Source organism: Rana temporaria, chromosome 2 (genome assembly GCF_905171775.1).
Source record: "Rana temporaria chromosome 2, aRanTem1.1, whole genome shotgun sequence".
NCBI lineage: Eukaryota > Metazoa > Chordata > Amphibia > Anura > Ranidae > Rana > Rana temporaria.
Window position 1 is genome coordinate 131,357,756 of NC_053490.1, and position 23,972 is coordinate 131,381,727.

Genomic DNA, 23,972 nt, shown 5'->3' on the forward strand with positions numbered 1-23,972 from the left:
TCAGATGCCCTCCAGATGCGTGTCTGGTACAGTGACTCATGCCAGCTTAGTGTTCTAGCTTAGTGTTCTTTCATACTCGTATACAAGCTGTCAACAATTAGTAACTAGAGAATAGATGGACATCTTCAATGGATACAAGCTGAAATTTTTATATATATAAAGAAAAAACCCTGCTGAGTCTGCAGGCATGGGTTAACAGCATTCCATGGTCATTTCTCAAGTGGGAGGAGGAAGGAGAGGGGAGAGTTTGAGTCATACTGGCAGTCTTCTTAAAGTCTTACAAGGGGAACCCACAACACAGAGCCAAGAAACAACGCTAGTGACACATCTGACAAGAGCTGAACTTTAGGATGCTGCTTCTTCCTCTCCTGGGGGCTCTGGCCCTTTCTGTGTATGCAAAAACCCTAATGGACCCCGACACTGAAGAGGAGGCCATGGTGAGTCTCGCTGCTTCTTACCAAATGAGCTTATATGGTGGATAGCAGAAACTTTAGAAAACGGCAGGAATGTGAGCATATTTAATAGTGATCAGTCTCATTAAAGGTAGCCCAGATTGATGAAAATCATAAAAAAATGCTGGTAGGTTTGCGCTTTTTTTTAGCACACTTGCTGTTAATATATTTTCAGTATCTGCTGCATCTCATTTACTATGATGTAATGGCCAAATTTTTTTAACGCAACCTTTAGACCAACGATTTCCATTCAATAATTCTGAGAAGACTAAAGTGTATTTCAACTCAAAGTTGAATTCTCATATTTGCGCACTGTATACAGTTTTCTAAGCACTTTTATATGTTGCAAAATTTCTGACCTGAAGACCCTGCTAATAGTTGCAATTCCTGTTGCAGGCTGACAGTGCTAAGCTACTGCCTTGCAATTATTATTATTATTATTATTATTATACAGGATTTATATAGCACCAACAGTTTGCGCAGCGCTTTAGGACATGGGGGCAGACAGTACAGTTATAATAGAAATAAATCCAGGAGGAATCAGAGGGCCCTGCTCGTTAGAGCTTACAATCTAGACGGGAGGGTCAAGTGGAACAAAAGGTAATAACTGTGGGGGATGATCAGATGGAGAATATGAAAATACAATTGTTATGTGTGGGTAGGATAGGCTTCTCTAAAGAGAAAGGGTTTTCAGGGATTGTCTAAAAGCTAATAGAGTAGGAGATAAGCAAACAGATTGGGGTAAAGAGTTTCATAGGATTGGAGAGGCTCTGGAAAAGTCCTGGAGGTGAGCAGTGATGTCAACCTGATGTGTATGCACCTTCCATTAGATGTTGGGCTGCCATATTTGATCTTTTAGACAGGTAGCCCAATGGCCAACTTAGGGAGCTACTGGGACTTACAAGTCAATTGCTTAGTGTTGTCAGTCTGAAGCGGGAAGTGCATTTACTGGTAGGATCTTTAGGTAAGACACTGAACGACAGATCCAGAAAAAAAAATTGCTTATGAAAACTCTATATGGTGGGACATGATGCCAAACATACTGAAAACTGATTTAGGGTTTACATACACTTCAGTGCTTTAAGGCTGCAATACATGACTCCAATTTTTGTCAATTCATTCTGAAATTCAAGCCGCGGGCGCCCCTGACGACACAACACAGCTCAGCAAAAGTCAATTGAACAATTGACTTTTTCAACAATTTACTTTTGTTGAATGAGCCAGGTGGAAAATTGTCAACTGAATAGGGCCTGCACCAAATCAGATGCAGGCACTGTTCAGGTATTCTGACAACCGCTGGAGTTGGCTATCAGAATACATAAGCCAGCAGAAGAAATTCCTCCATCAACGCTTATTAGCTAGATTCAGCCTGTAGGTGAAAAAAAAAAGTATGGCCCACTTTAGTCAGGTAGTCACTCTTATGCCCTGTACACACAATCGGATATCTGATGGAATCTAATCCGATGGATTTTTTCAGTCTTGCCTACACACCATCAGTCAAAAATTCGACCGTGTCCAACGCAGTGACGTAAAACACTACGATTTGCTGAGAAAAATGAAGTTCAATGCTTCCGAGCATGCGTCGACTTGATTCTGAGCATGCATGGATTTTTCTACAATGGAGTTCCACACAGACGATCATTTTTTTCTATCGGTTTTTTATCCATAGGAAAATTTTAATACATGTTCTATATTTTTTCACCGATGGAAAACAAACCGATGGGGCCCACACACGATCGGTTTGTCCGATGAAAACGGTCCATCATTCCGTTTTCATCAGACAAACCGATCGTGTGTACAGGGCTTTACGTGTTCTATCTTGGCCACCCTGATTTCACCCTTACGTTTCGTATTGCATTCTTTGTAAAGTTGGAATGCTGACAATGATCCCTCAGCCTTGTATTTTTTTCCAGGATTTGTTTAGCTCTTTTAATCTCATTAGCCGTTGGAATGTACTGGTCAATACCTTTATTTAGTATGCTCCAAAAGCACTCCCATGTTTCCTCTGTGTTTTTATTCTAAGGATTTTATACCTCATTTAATGTCATCTAATAAAGAGCGCCGTTTAGGGAAGTTGGCTCTTTTGAAATTCAGTGTCCTTGCATTACTCTTGTGTTTCCTACTTCTGTGATTTATACTGAAACAAATTGACCTGTGGTCACTGTTTCCTAAGTTGCCCCATATTTCTATATCCGTGATCAGGTTTGTATTGTTTGAAATCAGTAGGTCTAGTAATGCATTGTTTCTTGTTTGTGCATTCACCATCTGACCCATTAAGTTGTCCTGCAAGACATTTAGGAAATGGCAAGCCTTAGACAAATGTGCGGTCCCTTCTGCCCAGTCTATGTCTGGATAAATAAAATCCCCCATTATAATGACATTTCCATTTCTTGCCACCATCTTTCATCAACGGACAGGGTATATACTGGACAGAATAAGGACCTGTGCTGGGTTTTAGGGTTTCCATGTATTCTGCTTTCATATGAGATCAGTTTAAGATGCTTCTGAGATCATGCCGACTTCACTGACAGGTGACCTGCAGCAGACTTTTCTACTAACCTGCATCAACCTGCTTCAAACTGCTTTTGCAATCCAATTGACGTGCATGGAGCGAAAAGCAGTTCTCACATAAACAAAAGCCCACCCACACTAACCCTAAAACTGGCCTTCAGTACCAAGAGTCCATAATGCAAATATTTATCAAATTGTTCAATACCCATAATCAGCTTCTTAGTTTTGATAGATTCCTCTTTTTTTTTTATTTCTTACAAAGGAGCCCTTTTGAATGACATCAAAATAGGTTTATAGAAGAATTAAAAATTCTGATTGATACCTAGTATTAAAGTTAGCACTTGCATAAAAGAATATGTTGGATTTCTACTCTGGACTTTGTGTTGCTGTAGTTTGCACTATTCTTGAGATGAAAGCTTTGCTGTAAAATGCAATCAGATCACACTGCCGTGACCTGAAAGTCGTGCGACTTACAGTGCGACTTTGCCAGGCAACTTGGCGCAACTACGAAGCAACTTCAGGGAATGCCTGTGTAATCTTCCTGTAATGTTGGATCCAAATCACATCAATTAAGATAAGGATTTGACTTGGAGGCAACTTCCATTAAAGTCTATGGGTACAAGTCGGATAGAAGTTGCCTTAAAGTAGTACAGGAACCTTTTCTAAAGTTGGAGCAACTTCAGTAGTGCTAATTCAGACCGCTCTCATTGACTAAAATTGGATTTCACATGTCACATGACTTGGAGTCTCTCAAGTTTGATCCCAAGTGGTGACAGTGTGAACCGAGCCTTAGGGATTTTCTTGATTTTTTTCTTTCCAGAAAATGCACATAATCTGATGTAGGTATTTATACACTTTTTCCATTGCAAAAGCTGTTTACCAGTACATTTTATTTATAGAAAAGCATATGTGACTGATAATTGATGGCAGCCATTACTGCATTGTGTCATGTGACTGATAATTGATGGTCATTAGATTATATCATTCCCACCATCTACTATTTGTGGTCACTATTAACGCTGACATATTTTGGAATGTTTGTAGGAATATGACCTTTGTAGAACACCACTACAGACAGTCCTCGTACAAACCAACAAACTTCCCATGGATGCTGGTAAAGCAGCAATAAATATCTCACTGCCTAATCTGTGGAAGAAATGTTGTGCCTCAGGGTGTAATAAAATAAGCCTGCCATTACTGATAATTTCCTCTTACGAACCAGTAATTAAAATTGCCTAGGAATTTTTCTTGTAAATCACAAGTTTCTGTGATTCCTTTGAAAACAGAAAGTTTAAAAAAGTATTATTTTTGAAGGGTTAGTTCACCTTTACCAAAAAAACTGTGTATATAAAAAACAAAATGTGCAGCTTTCAACAAGGTTGTATAATGCTTTTACAATAGATGTAGGCCATTTACAAACCTCCTGAGGTCTGGCCTAAAATCTCCTTGAGACTGCATCATTCTGTCCTGCCTTGTTGCTAGAACGTTGCTAAGACACTCCCAGCCATTATTGTTCAGCCCCACCATTACAGGAGCACCCCCATACATTTTGTTCCACCATCTCCTCAATCTACTGTTAATGGTAAGTCCCGACAACACCCTAGCAACAAGGCAGAATGGGATGATGCCATCGAATTTTTCAGCCAGGCATTGGGAGGTACATAATTGGCCTACACCTTTAGGCAGGGATGTTATTTAACTTTATTCAAAGCTGCACAGTTTGTTTTTGTTTTTATCTACAGGCACCCCTTACCTGCATGGGCAGTTTTTTGGTAAGAGTAAACTAAACCTTTAAATTCTGTATATAATCAGAGGCAGCTATGATCATATCTAGTTGACTTTTTAGGTATTTTTAGTCAACATAAAAATGTCTACCTCTAATTTCAATGTGATTTTTTTATTAATAGGCATATCTCAAGCAGTTTGGATATTTACAAAAACCACTTGAAAGTGACAGTGAAGACTTCAGCTCGGAAGAGGTGCAAAAAGCTATACAGTAAGTTGTCGTTTAGAAGACATGTAGTGTTGCCGCTCTAGAGTGATGATCCAGTGTAATGTGAAGGGTCAATGGTACTTTCATTTATCCCCACTGTGGTTCTTGGCAGGCTACTAAATGGGGCTGTGCCACAACCTCGTACAATGCAGAAGTGTGGCTCCTTCTGTACGTATTAGCAGCTCTCAGTGGAGCCTAGAGTGCTACTGAAGTAATTCCAAAGCAAGGGGGCTGTAGCAAAACTGCAGAACTGATGTCGCTTATAGACCCCATTCCGATATAGTTGGAAGCCGAATATGCAGCTCTTGCTGTACATATCAGTTTTCAGAATAATGAAAAAGCTGTACCCAGGTAAAAGTGATAACGTGAAAAATTAAGATTAATATATAGAAAATAAAAATATCTATGCCTTAAGCCTGGCTTTAAGCATGTTGCATATTTTTTTTTTTCCATATAGAGCTTTCCAGCTTGCTTCTCAGATGCCTGAAACAGGGGTACTGGACAATGCCACTCTGGAGAGGATGAGGCAGCCACGATGTGGGTTAGAAGACCCATTTAATCAAGTTACCCTCCGGTATCTCCTATTAGGTAAGACAGATCTATAGGCATGGATTCACACTATTGGCTTGTTTAGTTTGTCGGAGTCAAACAATTCTTCATGTGCTCTGTTAGTTTTTGGATTTTAAAACAAACCACCACAGGATAAGGCTTAGTTTTAAGCTTGCAGTTGGGTGGGCAGTTAAAGTAGGTGGTTGTTTTTTGTACCAACCTCCATCCTAAAACATTTTGCCGCCAAATGCAACCTATTGAAGTTAGGCTCAGGCCCCGTACACACGACCAGTTTCCTCGGCAGAATTCAGCTTCCGACCGAGTTTCTGGCTGAATTCTGCCGAGAAACCCGGCCGTGTGTACACTTTCGGCCGAGGAAGCCGACGAGGAGCTCGGCGAGGAAATAGAGAACATGTTCTCTATTTCCTCGTTGTTCTATGGGAGCTCTCGCCCCGCCGAGCTCCTCGGCGGCTTCAGTGCTGAACTGGCCGAGGAACTCGATGTGTTTGGCACGTCGAGTTCCTCGGCCGTGTGTACGAGGCCTCACAGTTGCAGCACAGTACAGTAAAACCTTGGTTTATGAGTAAATTGGTTTGAGAGCGTTTTGCACGACAAGCCAAATCTTTAAATACATTTTGACTTGATATACAATAAGTAGTGTATTTAAGTATAAGTATAAGTAGTATTTGACTTGATAAGTAGTGTCATGTTACAACTGAGTAGGGATGAGCTTTGAGTTCGAGTCGAACTCATGTTTGACTCAAACTTTGCCTTTTCGTCGAACAGCGAACAATTTGAGGTGTTCGCAGCAAATCGAAAAGCTGCGGAACACCCTGTTAAAGTCTATGGGAGAAATCTAAAGTGCTAATTTTAAAGGCTAATATGCAAGTTATTGTCCTAAAAAGTGTTTGGGGACCTGGGTCCTGTCCCAGGGGACATGTATCAATGCAAAAAAAAAGTTTTTAAAACTGACGTTTTTCTGGGAGCAGTGATTTTAATAATGCTTAAAGTGAAACAATAAAAGTGAAATATATATTCAATTACCAGGCCCTTCAAGTCTGGTATGGGTATTATGGTCTTTACACTTCCTTTATGAAATGGTAGAGGTACAATGTACCCCATTACCAATTCACATGGGGGGGGCCGAGATCTGGGGGTCCCCTTTATTAAAGGGGTCTTCCAGATTCTGATAAGCCCCCCGCCCGCAGACCCCCACAACAACTTTCCGGGCAAGGGTTGTGGGGATGAGGCCCTTGTCCCTATCAACATGGGGACATAGTGCTTTGAGGGGTCATAGACCCCCAAAGCATCCTCCCAATGTTGAGGGCATGTGGCCTGGTACGGTTCAGGAGAGGGGGCGCTCTCTCATCCCCCCCTCTTTTCCTGCGGCCTGCCAGGTTGTATGCTCGGATAAGGGGTCTGGTGTGGATTTTTGGGGGAACTCCACGCCATTTTTTTTTTATTTTGGGTGGAGTTCTCCTTAAAATCCACACCAGACCTGAAGGGTCTGGAATGGATATTTGGGGAACACCCCACGTCATTTTTTTTTAAATTTGACGTGGGGTTCCCCTTAATATCCATACCAGACCTGAAGGGCCTGGTAATTGAATTTGGGGGGGACCCCCACACTTTTTTTTTTATGAATGACTTTTCTCTGAATTGCCGGGAGCCGACAATTCATTATAGCTGCGAGTAATTTTAAATGACTTTTTTTCCTTCAGAAATTACACTTTGTGCAGGGACAGTTCTAAGCATGGGAAACACGCGCTACTACACAGGCATACTATACACCCCCTAGGTACGAAATTTAAAGGAATATTTCACTTTTATTGTTTCACTTTCAGCATTATTAAAATCACTGCTCCCTAAAAAAAGAGACGTTTTTAAAACTTTTTTTGCGATAATACATGTCCCCTGGGGCAGGACCCATGTCCCCAAACACTTTTTAGGACGATAACTTGCATATTGGCCTTTAAAATTAGCACTTTAGATTTCAAATGTTCGAGTCCCATAGACTTTAACAGGGTTCTAAAGTTCACACAAACTTTTGGTCTGTTCGCAGGTTCTGGTGCGAACCGAACAGGGGGTGTTTGGCTCATCCCTACTACTGAGTATAAAAGAGAAGAGCGGCAACACTAAGTGTAGCAATATGGTTACATTTAATGAAGGTACAAAATTTAGCAATATATTGCTACACTTAAAGGCACCTCTCTTCTCTTTTATACTCTGTAGATCCTGTTGGATTTTGCCTCTAATCCCCTTGTGGAGGCTTCCATTTGTGGATGGACATTTTATGGTTACACAACCTGGTCACATTGCTATATCATTTATATATGGACTATAAACGGATGGTCCTTTGAATAAATGGTTGTGGAACGAATCATTTGAGTTTCCATTATTTCTTATGTGGAAATTCGCTTTGATGTACAAGTGCTTTGGATTATAAGCATGTTTCTGGAACAAATTATGCTCGCAATCCAAGGTTTTACTGTATTCAAATTGAAAAAACATGGGCAGTATTGCCTCCTGAATGCCTATCAGCTGCCTCTGAATACTCTGTGAAAAGCAATCTAACGCAGATCCCTTTCACAGACTGATGCAGGTATAAACAATCCCTACATGAAGCAAAAGGTCAGAGGCACCTCCTATTAAGGCTGTATTCATGTCAGAAACCATGAATCAAACCGAGACAGAAGTACAGTTAAATCACACTTGTTTAATAATAAAAATAAAAAGGTAAACAGAGTAAGCATAGTCAAAACATAGCCAGAGTTCAGTAACCGGATCGGGTAGTCGGCCAAGCCAATGTCCAAAAGCCAGCGATAAAGGTAGTAGTACAGCAAGCAGAATCTGTAGCCAGAGGGAACGTCAGTCAAGCAGGTCTTCAACAGGAACGCAGAAGAAAGTCTCTTGTGATGTTAACACAGGCAAAGGCAAAGAGCAAATGAACTGGAAGGCTTTAAGTAGGCAGAGCTGACGAGCAGGATCATCAACAGGTGGATCACTGTGGAGAGATGGGAGCTGGCAACTAGCTGACAGCTGAGCTGCCAGCACAGAGAAGGAAGGGCTGAGCCTAGCCCTGACAATTCACACAGCAACGGAGACCTACTGCAACCCTTTACCGCTCCAGCAAGTCTCTGTTGCCGGCTGCAGTAGGGGGCAGTGTGGTGCACGATCCAGCGCATCACATGGCTCCCTTTTTTTACTTTTTGTTTTGTTTTGTATGAACTTTATTTGACATGTACAAAATGTACACTTCATTCATGGCAATGTACAGCAGCGCTATGAGCTGCATAGCGGTACATTGCCATGAGATTCAGCACAGTGCACGCAATAAAATGCAGCATACCTGATGTGTTTCAGTGTGAATGGGACACATAGAAAATAATTGTTTCAGGTGTGTCCCTGCGGCAACAGACGTTTTACCATACCACTTCTTTATTACAGTAATACTTCCCCCAGAAGAAAATATTGGTGATCTCACAAAGGGGCGGTGCCACCTGGCAATGTCACCGGGTGGCTCCGCGCCTTAGGTATTTAAGAGCAAAGCTGGCAGTGGGCGGGAGCCTTCGGGCCGGAGGTTTTTCTTTTATTTATTTTTTCAGTTCAGCGGTGCAGTGGGCGGCGTGATTGAAGATGTATTCACTTTTTCTGTTTGCATACCCAGAAGAGTTTTTGTTAATTTTCAATATTGTTTAAAGGTATTTAAAGGGACACTGTTATTTGGATGCTTTAGCTTCAATGCTGTCTGAGTCACTGACTTGAAACAAGTATAGAGATGAGCAGTTCTAACACTTTTCTGGCACTCATTTATATCATACCCCATACTTCTGTCATGGCATAGTCACTTTAATCTGGCTGACAGGTTCACTTTAAGACAGAAGTGCAGCATGCGCCTTCTTCTAAACCTCAGCCCCTCTAGGCTGCAGTCCCCTAAATGCAGACCTGGACATAAGTGGATAAATATGTTTATTGGTCTTTGCAGGCAGAGAGTGTAGAACAAGCTTTAATATTCAGACATTCCAAAAAAAAACTGGAACGCTCCAGTATTACATAAAACCTGCAGAAGTTTTGCTTCTCTGTTTTTTCATGCTGTCCCTGGAAATAATCCAGACTTTATTAAATAAAGCCATAAGTTCAGACTGTCCTGCCAGGAAAGTCAAGGAATAGTCAGCTAGCCATTGTTTAGTGAGACCCCCACTGAACTCAACATTGATGATTAATATTTCATTGTATCTTAGAAATGTTCATTAAAACATGATTAGGCTCTCAAGAACATGGACTAATCTTTATATGCACACATTTAAAGTGTAAATGTTACAAATATGTTTATTGGTTAGTAGAGTGGGTAAGAGTTATTGCATGAAAAATTGTAAAAACTGCGCTAGAAGTGATTGGAAAAAAATAGCTGCAAAACCAAGTCGCAGCTATTCAGATATCAAATACAAGAAAAAGCATGGAAAGAAAAATAAATCGCGCTGACCCCCTAACCTTGTGATATAAATAATAAATTGGAAAAATAAATCACCCAAAATAATGATATATGTACCCAAAACCAGGTTAGTGATAAACAATGATTAACTTGTGTCAATTAACATAAATAAACAATTCCCTTAAATCAAAAGGTGATGAACGTGAAAATAGAATTATTATATTAGTAATGACCAATAAATATGATTCAAAAAGATTCCTAAAAAATGATATGTATAGTCCATAAATGATTGATAATAATGAACACCAAATAATGAACACCAGTGCTTAGTGCAAAAAAGTCTATAAGTTGATAAACTATCGTGTCCAAAAACTTGATGAATCCTCCACCAATCAGCAGAAATTACTTCTTACCAGCTTGCTATGATCCCCTATAACGGAGGATCACTATGTGCATGTAATCAAGATTCTCACTCCAGAAAACAGCCAAAACAAATCCGATTCTTAGGCAGTAACTCTCTTCCAATAACGAACAGGAATCATCAGCAGATGTAACCCATATATGAAAAATTATAGATGCACCACATAGTGTGTTAAATGTATAGAAAGATGTATTAAAAAGTTGGTAATGCAATTACAGTGTTGCAGATCAAAATAGGCCTATAGTCTGGTGTGCCGGCCGGTACACAAACTCGGACACCCGTCCTACTGGGGAATCATATGGAGCTCGAGGTGACGTCAGTACGCTGCTCTGCTCTATATCTGTTTTGTAATAACATACTTCGTCCAAGTGCCCCTGGATGAAGTAAGTTATTACGAAACGGACGTAGGGCAGAGTGGCGTACTGACGTCACCTCGAGCTCCATATGTGGTGCATCTATCATTTCTTACCAGCTTGCTATGATCCCCTATAACGGAGGATCACTATGTGCATGTAATCAAAATTCTCACTCCAGAAAACAGCCAAAACAAATTTGATTCTTAGGCAGTTACTGTAACGGTCAGGGGTTAACACCGTTTATGATATTGCATTCCACCAACCCAAGACAGCTTATTCGACACTCCACAATCCAGAAGACACGACCCATTCCAATTCCCCAGAAGGACGAGACACACAGCTCTGTCTCTGGTTCAAACGAATAAACACTTAAATGGTAAACTCAGCTGGTTATATACAGTTAGAAACCAAATTTGGACAATGACTCACTCCGCCCACAACATCACACAATTTGGTGATCATTATTATCAATCATTTATAGACTATACATATCAATTTTTAGGAATCTTTTTGAATCATATTTATTGGTCATTCCTAATATATTAATTCTATTTTCACGTTCATCACCTTTTGAATTAAGGGAATTGTTTATTTATGTTAATTGACACAATTTAATCATTGTTTATCACTAACCTGGTCTTGGGCATATATATAATTTTTTTGGGTGATTTATCTTTCAAATGTATTATTTATATCACAAGGTTAGGGGGTCAGCACAATTTATTTTTCTTTCCAAGAGTTATTGCATCCCATTGACAATGTTAGCACTGTGACAGGAATTAAAGTGAAATCTCCCAAACAGAGACAAGAAAAACCTGACAGAGGTTCTGACCCCTTCCCAGTTTTACTTTACACGCATCAGAGGTTCAACTTTTGACTGGCGTCACCGCGTCGTCACCGCGTATTCTGTCCGCGGGGAATTTGGTCTGATGGTGTGTACACACATCAGACCAAATGATCCCAGCAGACATGTCCGATGAAAACGGTCCGCGGACCGTTTTAATGGGACATGTCTGGTCGTGTGTACGAGGCCTAAAAGTTAGGGTTGGTGTTATACTCCTTTGCATGTTATACGCCGATAAATACGGTAGATAGATAGATAGATAGATAGATAGATAGATAGATAGATAGATAGATAGATAGATAGATAGATAGATAGATACAGTAGATAATTGATAACAATGCCAACAGTATTTCTGTAACCTAAAGTGTAATGATGGTTTTCAGGATGTTTCCTTGCCTTTTTGCTGAACAGGTCGATGGAGGAAGAAGAGTCTGACCTATCGTATATACAATTACACACCAGACATGACAAAAGAAAAAGTGAGGGAGGCCATTAAAGCAGCTTTTAAATACTGGAGTGACATTACCCCACTGAAATTCAGGGAGATTGACTATGGAAGAGCTGACATACGGATATCTTTCCATCAGCGTGGTGTCGGCTGTTCACGACCATTTGATGGGCCTGGTAGGTATCATTTACCTTATCATTCTCACGAGATACGGTGGGACTGTGTTGGGCAGCTATTCCAACACAGTCCCACCGCATGACAAGGCAAGATTTGTGGTCACCTGTTTGCCCGTTTCACACCACTGCATGCAGTATACCCTTCTCTGCCACAGCACTGTGCGAGGAAATCCACCACCAGCAGCTGACAATTAGACTGAATGAAATTTCTCTGACGTTTCAATAAAGTTCATTAAAAAAAAGTGAACCGTGTAATGTGCCAAGATCGACACTGTGGCGCTCTCGCCAGACCACAATGCACACAAGCTGCTGCATTGTAACACAGCCAGCAGCTTATGTGAATTAGCTCTTACAGTGGTTGTAAACCTCTGACCTCAAATATGAAGAAGGCATATCCGTCTATAGTGTATACCTGTCTCATTTAAAGAGCACAACATGTAATTTCTCTCTGCTGCCCCATTTCTGTGCCATCTGCATGAGTCACTTCTGCCAAGCTTTCTTGATACCAAGAGAAAAAAGTGACAAGATAGGGAGCTCCAGCACATAGTCTGTGATTGTCAGCCTTATCTCTGTCCCTGTGTGCTGTGTAAGGGGGGGTGTATCCTTTCCCTCCAATCAGCTCTCTGCTCTCCTCACTGAGTGTAAATTTAGCCTCCCCCACCCGCTTTCTGAAAGTTCAGACAAGCTGTACAGTGGCAAAGCGGTTAGCACTTCTGCCTAGCAGCAGTAGGGTTGTTGGTTCGAATCTCAACCATCACACTTCCTGCCTGGAGTTTGTGTGTTCTCCCTGTGCCTGCCTGGGTTTCTACTGAGTACTCCAGTTTCTTCCCACAGTCCAAAGACATGCCGATAGGTTAATTAGCACCTGTCTAAACTGGCCCTAGTGTATGTGAGTTAGGGACCTTAGATGATAAGCTCCTTGAGGGTAGAGACTGATGTAAATACACAGTATATGTAAAGCGCTGCATAACTTTGGCTGTGGACATGGGTTAACATAATGAACTGCTTGTAGGCAGGTGCAGCCTACTTTCTTCACTGCAGGTGGTGCTCAACAGCAGCAGCATTGCAAAGGGAGAGGAAGTCAAGTGGAACATGGTTCCGCTATGGTTTCCTGGGGAAGCTGTTCGAATGCAGCCATCTTGGGTCAGGCAGAGTCTATTAAAGGCCGGGCTTGGCACACATTTTGCATGCGGGTAGTGTAGGGACAGGTATCTATCTGTCAGGGACAGTGATTAGTGGTAGAGAGAGTTCCCAGATGAGTAGGGAAAGGATAGGGACACTCTGTCCTTCCTGGAGACCTCCCGATTTGGGTACAGACCAGCCAGGCAGCATTCCACTCCTCAAGACAGATGCTGTTGGCACATCCAAGACCTTCTCTACTACACATCGCTGTTACAGCCTTTGAGTGTTGCTGGTTGGGTGCCTTCCCACTGGGCTTCTTGTGAATTGCAGAACTTAAATACAAGTTCTGTTTCCTGCAACTGGACTCTGAATGTTTACTGCTGCCGCACCACACTGCACTGCCCCACATACAGCTACACAGCCCCATACACAACAAACTGCAATGCCCATTTTGTTCTGCTTTTAACACATCAACTTCACGGAGAACATGTTTACTTACTGCCTAATATATACCAACAACTTTCAGAGGCCATTGTAAGATAATGAATGCTATTCACTTAACCTGTCAGTTGTGGAAAAAAAAATGATGGCTGATTGGTGTATAATCCAATGCAAAGAAACTCAATTTCCCCTCTCTAGACCTCTAGACCCAACTGCCTCACTGTTTTAAGCCTAGTACACACTAGTATTTTTTTTCCGTTCAACCCAACAGGGCTGAATGAAAAAAAACTGACAGCTCAGGAGGAGCTGATGTACTAACTATCCAACATTAGTACAAAGATCTCCCCTTCTGTGCTTTTGTGTTCTGACAGTAGTGTGCCCCCCCCCCCCCCCAAAGCACTCCGGTTAGCGCTCTCAGCCATTGTCTAAGAGAGCGGATCGTGAGCTGATCGGCAGACCTTTTTCGTTCATGCTCCATCGAGAGAAGCTGGCCAAATGGCTGGCTTCTGCCGGAGCTGCTGTTGTACATGGGCCAAATGCCAGCTAGTTTCTATTGAACAGGCCGATGCTGCCTGACATCTGGCCCGTGTGTACTAGGCTTTAGGCAACATGAATTTGACCCTTAACGTCTTTACTGCAGGAGATTTCTAGGGTGATTATACTGTAAGCTACTCTAAATAATGGTTTCCAGGGCAAAGTACAGTAGATCAAGATCTAATGGGTGGATCACCATGAAAACTAGGAGGTAGTTTAATTGGAACTCATCTGTTATTCTTAGTGCAGATCAGTATGTCTATGTACAGTATAAGATCATTTCCTAGTGTGTGTGTGTGTGTGTGTGCGTGTGTTTGTGGTATTTGAATACTGATGATTGGGCCTTTTTTTTTTTTTACACAAAATTTTCATAACTAAAAACCAAAAGATGCAACTCAGCATTGTGTCAGTGTGTTTGATAAGAACGGTTGTCACATGTTACCAAATTCTCAAGGTTTCACTTGACTTCATTGTTTCAATTGCAGGGAAAGTTCTGGCACACGCTGATATTCCTGAGTTGGGCACGGTGCATTTTGATGAGGATGAAGAGTGGACTGAGGGATCGTTCTTTGGTGTCAACCTGCGAATCATTGCAGCACATGAGCTGGGGCATGCACTGGGTCTGGGTCACTCTTACTATAGCAATGCCCTGATGGCTCCTGTCTATGCTGGATATAGACCCAACTTCCGTCTCCATAATGATGATGTGAAAGGGATGCAAGCTTTGTATGGTAAGAATTGTTATTTTAAGGTGAGCTCTGGAATGCTGCAAAAAAAAAAATGCAGATAGGTGCATTTTTCCACACCTCAATGTTCTACACTTCTGTTCTTTGTTGTAATGTAAAGATGACATTGGTTTTCTCTGTACCCTAGGTGCGATCTGCATTGTTCTTATGCAGAAAAATGCAGATCACTGCATAGGAGTTGTATTGCCATGTGTGTCAGTGCACTGCAACGCAGGTTCATTGGTTAGGGATGCCCCTCAGAATGAATACACCCACTATGGCCCAGATTCAGGTAGGAGATACGCGCCTGATTCAAAGAATCAGATATGCCAGAATTTGTCTAAGATACGACCAGCGTAAGTCTCCTATGCCATCGTATCTTAACTGCATATTTACGCTGGCCGCTAGGGGCGTGTACGCTGATTTACACCTAGAATATGTAAATCAGCTAGATACACCTATTCACGAACGTACGCCCGGCCGTCGCAGTACAGATACGCCGTTTACGTTAGGCTTTTTCCGGCGTAAAGTTACCCCTGCTATATGAGACGCAGCCAATGTTAAGTATGGACGTCGGGCCAGCGTCGATTTTTCCGTCGATTACGTCATTTGCGCAAGTCGTTCGCGAATAGGGCTGTGCGTCATTTACGTTCACATCGAAAGCATTGGCTTTTTGCGGGTTAATTTGGAGCATGCGCACTGGGATACTTTCACGGACGGCGCATGCGCCGTTCGTAAAAAGCATAATTTACGTGGGGTCACAATAAATTAACATAAAACTCGCCCACATGTTCCACATTTGAATTAGGCGGGCTTACGCCGGCCTATTTACGCTACGCTGCCGCAACTTTGCTTTGTGAATACTGCACTTGCCTGTCAAAGTTGCTGAGGCTCCCTACGTGAATCTGGGCCTATATGTTTATGCATTCCCATTCACAAAGCATACCTAATACAATTTTCAAACATATCTTATATTTTAGATATTTCTAAGACCCCTTTCACACTGGGGCGTTTTTCGGGCGTTTTTTAGGCGCTTTGGCGTTTAAAAAAAGCCTGTAAAGCGCCTGAAAGAAGCCTCATCTGCAATCCCAATGTGAAAGCCCAAGTGCTTTCAGAGGCTTTTCACACTGCCAGCGCCCGAAAAACGCTGGTAAAGCGCTGCTAAGACCCCTTTCACACTGAGGCGCTTTTCAGGCGCTTTGGCGTTAAAAAAAGCTTCCTCAATGGGAAGGGGGCTTTAGGAGCAGTGTATTAACCGCTCCTAAAGCGCTGCAAAGAAGCTGCATGCAGGACTTTTTTTGACGCCCTGCCAGCTCAGCGCCTCAGTGTGAAAGCACTCAGGCTTTCACATTGGGATTGCAGATGCAGCTTCTTTCAGGCGCTTTTTTTTAACGCTAAGACCATTTTCACACTGGGGTGTTTTTCAGGCGCTTTAGTGTGAAAGCACTTGAGCTTTCACATTGGGATTGCAGATGCAGCTTCTTTCAGGCGTTTTACAGGCGCTTTTTTTAACGCTAAAGCGCTTGAAAAATGCCCCAGTGTGAAAGGGCCCTAAGGAGAAGGAACCATGGCTGATTCTAAGAATTTCTGGAGACTTTCATAGGGCCGTTTTCCTCACACAGACCTCATTATCATTCAATGCAGGATGGTGGTTTCTGAGGCTGGGTTCACACTATCTTTGCATGCGGCTAACAGCAGGGGTACGGTTCATTCATTTTCCCCATTTCAGGTCCGATTTAAGACAGAATTTTTGGCTGAATTCTGACCTAAAAAAATGGACCAAAAGACGCACAGGGCTACTGTGCAAATTTGCACCGGAGCCCCAGCGGAGATATGTGAACCGGCTCCATAGAGAGTCGGTCAAAATCTCCTGCTATTGCGATTTGGAAGTGGGGAACCGGCATCCAATTCGCAATAGTGTGAACCCAGCCTAAATTTTTAACCCTTTTTTAGGAGAGATAGTGTTCAAGTCTAGTTTACAACTGATAATGAAGAATTGCTAACACAGTAAAGAAATTATGTTAAACATTACTCCACAGCCCCCCTAAAAATTACAAAGCAGGGAGAGCATGCAGGGATTTTAAGCAAGTAAAAAGCACTTAAAAGGGTAACTTAAAAGGGTAACCAGCATTTTTATTTTAGGTTTTATCCCAATTTGGCTGCAAAAGTGAGAAAACACTTAAAGGTTGCTGTGAAAAATTATATCAGTATAGAAATCCTGGGTACAGAAAATGAGGTTTCAACCCGAAACTACTGTATTTATTGGCGTATAACACTCACTTTTTTACCCTGAAATTAGAGGGTAAACTGTGCCTGCGTGTTATACGCAGGGGCTGTGGAAAGTTTTTTCCTGAAACTTCCCTCTTAAAGTTAGGGTGCGTGTTATACGCCGATAAATACGGTAATTAAAAAAAACCTTTAGTATTAAGCCTCTTAGGGAGATGTGGATAGAGCCTGGTGGGTTAGAATCAATGGGGGTTATTTACAAAAGGCAAATCCACTTTCACTACAAGTGCAAAGTGCACTTGAAATTGCACTAAAAGTGCACTTGGAAGTGCAGTCGCTGTAGATCCGAGGGGGACATGCAAGGAAAATAAAAAACAGCATTTTAGCTTGCACATGATTGGATAATAAAATCATCAGAGCTTCCCCTCATTTCAGATCTACCCCTCAGATTTACAGCGACTGCACTTCCAAGTGTACTTTCAGTGCAATTTTTAAAGTGCACTTTGCACTTGTAGTTTGCACTTGTAGTGCAAAGTGGATTTGCCTTTCGTAAATAACCCCCAATGTGTTTTTATTGTGTTCCTGTCAAAGGGCCTCTGTGTCCAAACCATGCATTACAAAATAAAGTCTTGTGTGTGTGTGTGTAAAGTAGCAAAGTAAAGTGCTCACTATTTATGGCTTTTTTTAAGTGTAATTATTGTACTGTGGTAGTCATCCTGATTCTGCCACGTAGCAACTGACTTGTGCTGTTCAGTTGATCAAGTTGTTCTCAGTAGCACCCGATTCAGCAAGCCTTCCACACTCCTCTCTATACCTCACAGCATATCCTGGCAAGGAGATGTCTTCACTCCTGGTGTCCCAGGTGCACAAAGTTTAACTACCGGTATTTATTTTCGATGATTGTATCTTTTACACTAACAGTGATAGAAGACTCAAAGCTGGTTATTATTTTTTTTAAAGGTAAAAATGAAAAATATGAAGAAGAGAAAAAGCCTGTCACAACATTAGCACCAGCTGTTCCAACCCCTACAAGCCCAGTGCCTGATCCATGCCACGATAACCTTGATGCCATAATATTAGGTAAGTAGCCAACACTACACAGTGTGAGACTTTATTTTCAACCATAAGACCCTCCCGTTGATGTGCCTCCAAGAGGATCTTAAAAAGAATATCCACAGACATTAGACAGTGGTCTGAAGACTTTGAGTCACAACCAGACAATTGCTGCCCAAGGGACTTTTGCTAACAAACGGCAATTTTGTGCATTAGACCAGACCTCACATGGCATGAAGTCTGTTTCGGTGATAGTCACTGTGCACTTGTTTGTCCAAAGACTAATATTGAGAAAATTCTTCTATCCAAAAGTAATTGTTACGTTTCTTTGCAAAAGTCCCTTGAGCATCAATTGCCTAATTGTTCTTTGCATTTAAGGGAATGGCAATTTTGTGCATGAGACCACACACAGTATACATATAGTTACATAGTAGGTGAGGTTGAAAAAAGACACAAGTCCATGAAGTCCAACCTATGTGTGTGATTATATGTCAGTATTACATTGTATATCCCTGTATGTTGTGGTCATTCAGGTGCTTATCTAATAGTTTTTCGAAACTATCGATGCTCCCCGCTGAGACCACCACCTGTGGAAAGGAATTCCACATCCTTGCCGCTCTTATACTAAAGAATCCTCTACGCAGTTTAACCACTTGAGATCCGCGCTATAGACGAAATACGTCCGCAGCGCGGCTCTCAAGTGCCAAGTGGCCGTTTAAACACGGCCTCTTATGTGCATTACCCGCGCGCGCCACTGGGTGGCGCGCGGCGGGTAAAAACTGTCCCGGCGCATCGCCGAAGACCCGATGCGTGTACCTGGCAGCCGCGATGTCCGCCGGGTATACGCGATCGTCGGTGACACGGCAGGTGACAGCAGGGACGTGGAGCTCTGTGTGTAAACACAGAGCTCCACGTCCTGTCAGGGAGAGAGGAGACCGATCTGTGTCTCTTGTACATAGAGACACAGCATCGGTCCCCTCCCCCAGTCACCCCCCTTCCCTCACAGTTATAACACACCCAGGCTACACAGTTAACCCCTTCCTCACCCCCTAGTGTTAACCCCTTCACTGCCAGTCACATTTATACAGTAATTCGCGCATTTTTATAGCACTGATCGCTGTATAAATGTGAATGGCGCCAAATTTGTGTCAAAAGTGTCCGATACGTCCGCCGCAATATCCCAGTCCCAATAAAAATCGCAGATCGCCGCCATTACTAGTAAAAAAAAAAATAATAAAAAAAATCATAATTCTGTTCCCCATTTTGTAGGCGCTATAACTTTTGCGCAAACCAGTCGCTTATTGTGATTTTTTTTTTTACAAAAATACGTCGAAAAATACGTATCGGCCTTAACTGAGAAAAAAAATAGTTTTTTAAAAAAAAAATTGGGATATTTATTATAGCAACAAGTAAAAAAAATATATATTTTTTTTAAATTGTTGCTCTTTTTTTGTTTATAGCGCAAAAAATAAAAACCGCAGAGGTGATCAAATACCACCAAATAAAAGCTCTATTTGTGGGGAAAAAAGGACGCCAATTTTGTTTGGGAGCCACATCGCACGACCGCGCAATTGTCAGTTAAAGCGACGCAGTGCCGGACGCTGAGATTTCGCCTGGGAACGAAGGGGGTTTATGTGCCCAGTAAGCAAGTGGTTAAGGTTAAATCTATTTTCTTCTAATTTTAATGAGTGGCCATGTGTCTTGTTGAGCTCTCTTCGGCAAAAAAGTTTTATCCCTATTGTGTGGTCACCAGTACGGTATTTGTAAATTGAAATCATATTCCCTCTCAAGCGTCTCTTCTCCAGAGAGAATAAGTTCAGTGCTCGAAACCTTTCCTCATAACTAATATCCTCCAGACCCTTTATTAGCTGTGTTGCTCTTCTTTGTACTTGCTCCATTTCCAGTATATCCTTCCTAAAGACTGGAGCCCAGAACTGGACAGCATACTCTAGGTACGACCGGACCAGAGTCTTGTAGGGGGGAAAAATTATCATTTTATCTCTGGAGTTAATCCTCTTTTTAATGCATGCCAATATTCTGTTTGCTTTGTTAGCAGCAGATTGCATGCCATTGCTGAGCCTATCATTTACTAGAACCCCCAGGTCCTTTTCCATCCTAGATACCCCCAGTGAGTAGATTGCATTCATATTTTTGCCCCCCAAATGCTTTATTTCTCTAGAAAAGTAGGATAATCATATGCAAGATTTTTGTTAGGCAATCCTCACCAGAAAATCTGTGAAGTCAGGCATTTTATGTCTCTTTAGACTAAATATCTTTTTTGCACATAAACTTTGTCCATCTTAAAATAATAATCTTGCACAATACACCAGCACATTTCTTGTACCTACTGTAGATGCAGAGGTGGTTGAATTGTGGGTATCTTAAAATTAACATAACCATAGAACTTTAGATATCTCCATAGTGGGACACCCAGGCTTACCAAGGAGGCCTGAGTGAGCTTATATTGCAAGAATTCTTTGAGGGATTCTATTTTCTCGTTACTCAGCATTTAACATGTTTACCAATACCAGTGTTAAAGATTGCTTGAAAGATTTCTGATAGATGAAATAGTGGCCTGCTACTGCTTAGAGAGAACCTGTCAGCAGTCAGGTGGAGTATCAGGTTTTAAGGTAATTTTTTCTCCTGTCTGAACTAAGTGCTGGTAAACTGTCACTCAATATAACTTGCTATGACCAGGGGCGGACTGACCATTGAGTCACTCGGGCACTGCCCGAGGGCCCCATGCCACTAGGGGGCCCCATCCGGGTTGCCAGGCTCAGTAAAACCAGGGACAGTATGTAAAAATCTGTGTTTTTTTTAGATCTGTCCCTGATATGTCCGAAAATGACATGCTTTTAATGTGAATATCCCAAGATTTTAGCTGCCCGCCTCTGCACTACCTCCTGGCGTGGTGGCCATCTGTAAGCCAGAGGGGCCCCATAATCTTCTATTGCCCGGGGGCCCCATGAGTTGTCAGTCCGCCCCTGGCTATGACGTTGTTTACCCTTAATAGCTACCCAGACAGAGTGACAGTTATCTGCCTTAGTCTGGAAGAGAATACAAGTAAATAACATCACACATACCCTTTTGTTGAGAGGTAAGGTTCTATACCAAGGGAAGGGATTCCTGGCTTACAGGCAGGTCCAGCACAACACAATGGCTACCTAGACCATACAACTTCTAAATGGAGATCAATCACTTTGAAACATAAAATGGTTATTCAACAATTCAAAAACTTTATCCCATAAGGCCCATCCTCTGATCCTTTTATCCCTACAGGACCCTATGGGAAAACGTATGCTTTTAAAGGAGATTACGTGTGGACTATCACAGACTATGGCATTGGTCCTCTTTCCAGGATTCAGTCCATGTGGAAAGGACTTCCAGGAAATCTGGATGCCGCTGTGCACTCCAAACGTACTAAACGGACATATTTCTTTAAAGGTAAGAAGTAAAGCCTTCAGCTAAAGTTTTCTTGTTATTGTATTTCTCTTGAAATCTTAAATATATAGCTTCATTCTAGATTGCCCTCTTTTTAAACATACTGTACATCCTAGTCCTTAGTGGCTCCTAAATAAAGCATTTTCTGTTTCTTCCCAATGTTCCTTGAGAACGATTCATTAACCCATTTTCTGTTGGACCAATTTTAAAATGTGTTTTACTTAAAGCAACACTAAAGGCAAACCTTTTTTTTTTTTTAAATAACAAACATGTTATACTTACCTCCACTGTGCAGCTCGTTTTGCACAGAGTGTACCCTAAACCTGTCTTCTGGGGTCCCTCGGCGGCTGTCCCGGCTCTTCGTGATACAGCGGCGGGCATAGCCACCGACTGTATCACTAGGCCCCGCCCCCCGGTGCGCCGCGTCATCCCCTGTAATTGACAGCAGCGTCAGCCAATGGCTGCGCTGCTATCAATCCGTCCAGCCTAGCCAATCAACGGCCAGGCTGGGAACCGAAGAGGATCACATGGACGCGCGCGGGACTTTCGAGGGGTCAGGTAAGTAAAACAGGGGATCGGGGGGGGGGCGGTACCGTCGGATGTTTTTTCACCTTAATGCCTATGGAATGGCGCCTGATAGGCAGGAAGACATCTAGACAACAAAGTTCGGAGCGTGCGAGGGTCTTTAGGAAAAGCTGGTGAGGAGACCAGATATCCCATCGGAAGTATGCTAAAAGGCTTGAACTAGGGTATCCAAGGAGCTACTGAGTTTGGGGATCAGATTATTGGGACGTCAAAAGGGTCTTTCGGGACATAAATGGTCCATCAGAAATCCATCTCATCTCGGATTTATTACTCATGCTTTACGTAAATTCACTGGTGTCGCAATGTGCTGCCGTGACAGTCTCTGAATGCGGGAGATTTCAGGGCCGGTACTCGCCCATCTTTATGGTCATAAAGAGGAACAGCTTGCGGTGGCCGATTTTAGACCTTTAGACAATTATCAGCAAAGGAGAATAATTCTGCAAGTTCTTTCGGTTCGCTGTAGGACAAGATCATCTACAGCTCAAGCTACAGCTATTCGGGCTTTCAACATCACTCTGTATATTTTCAGGGTCTTATTGTTTGGTATGGTCTTTATCAAAACAAGGAGAATGCGCCTGCATAGTTAGATGTCCTTCTTCTACTGTCCCAAAACAGAGGGCAGCTGTCACTGAGTGCAATTCTACATCCATGTCCAGCACGGTTGCGCCTGTAGGTCTGATTCATGGGATTTGAGGTCCTCGGCTGCTCATCCAGAATCATTTCCATTCTCTTGAATACTAGAAGTATGAATGTAAATAAAGTTTACAGGAGAATCTGGTCAAAGTTTGTTCAATACATATCTACTGCAGACAGATCATGCACTGATCTAGAAGTTCTAAATATTCTAGGCTTCCTCCAGTTGGATTTAGGTCTGACTCTATCGGTCAGGTACCTTGGAGTTCAAGTGTCAGCTTTTCGGCCTTCACAGGTATATTCCAGTCTAGGCATCCTTTCCTGTGTAACAATTCTTCAAGGGAGCAGCTAGGCTCAGACCTCAGAGTAAGTGGAGGTTTTCCAAATGGAGTCTCCCTCTTGTTCCCTCTCGGAAATTGGAGCGGAGTGTTCTAGGGCTGTCTCCAATAAAAGCCCCTCTGTCAAATTCACCTTTTTCCTGGCTATCACATATATCACGGTATAAAAAGCCTCAGAGATTGATTCACTGGTCATGGAGAATTTTTCTTACGTTCCTTCTAGTCGAGCGGTGCTATTACCTATGTTTGACTCATCAGTCTTTCATAGGAGCCAAGAAATTGTTCTGCCAACCTTTGGAGTTCTAACTTGCATCCATTAGACATGGGAGAGGGTGCGCTCTGGCTTAGTTTGGATAAAGCACATGTCTAGTAAACAGGGAATTCTGAATTGACTCCCAGAAGGGCCTTCCTTCAGTGTTAGGAATCCTTCAGATATTGTGAAGTCATATCTACAAGCTACAGCTTCCTTCAGGCTTCAGAATGCCTGCTAATTTTTTGGCCAGAAAGGACAGAGAAAACATGCCTCGTCTAGGACGATTGTGGTGTGGCTCCTTTGGAGGTAGTGACTGCTCATTTGACCAGGATGGCTCTACATCTGGGGCAGCTTTGCAGCATGTGGTTCTCAATGTAATCTAAGCCGGCCTTGTGATCTTCAATCAATACACTTGTGGCTCATTATTGTGTAGAGTCTG

At 42.3% G+C, this 23,972-nt stretch overlaps 1 protein-coding gene across 1 annotated transcript in view; it reads left to right on the top strand.

The window, feature by feature from the left end:
• The first annotated feature begins 221 nt into the window (after positions 1-221).
• Positions 222-23,972, top strand: part of MMP19 (matrix metallopeptidase 19) — a 42,887-nt gene continuing 19,136 nt past the window's right edge. Inside the window, exons 1-7 of the mRNA XM_040341057.1 lie at positions 222-437; positions 4,871-4,959; positions 5,414-5,544; positions 11,970-12,182; positions 14,765-15,010; positions 18,191-18,310; positions 21,563-21,727. Coding sequence (XP_040196991.1) covers positions 351-437; positions 4,871-4,959; positions 5,414-5,544; positions 11,970-12,182; positions 14,765-15,010; positions 18,191-18,310; positions 21,563-21,727 — 1,051 coding nt within the window. The 5' untranslated portion in view covers positions 222-350. The remainder of the gene's footprint in view (positions 438-4,870; positions 4,960-5,413; positions 5,545-11,969; positions 12,183-14,764; positions 15,011-18,190; positions 18,311-21,562; positions 21,728-23,972) is intronic.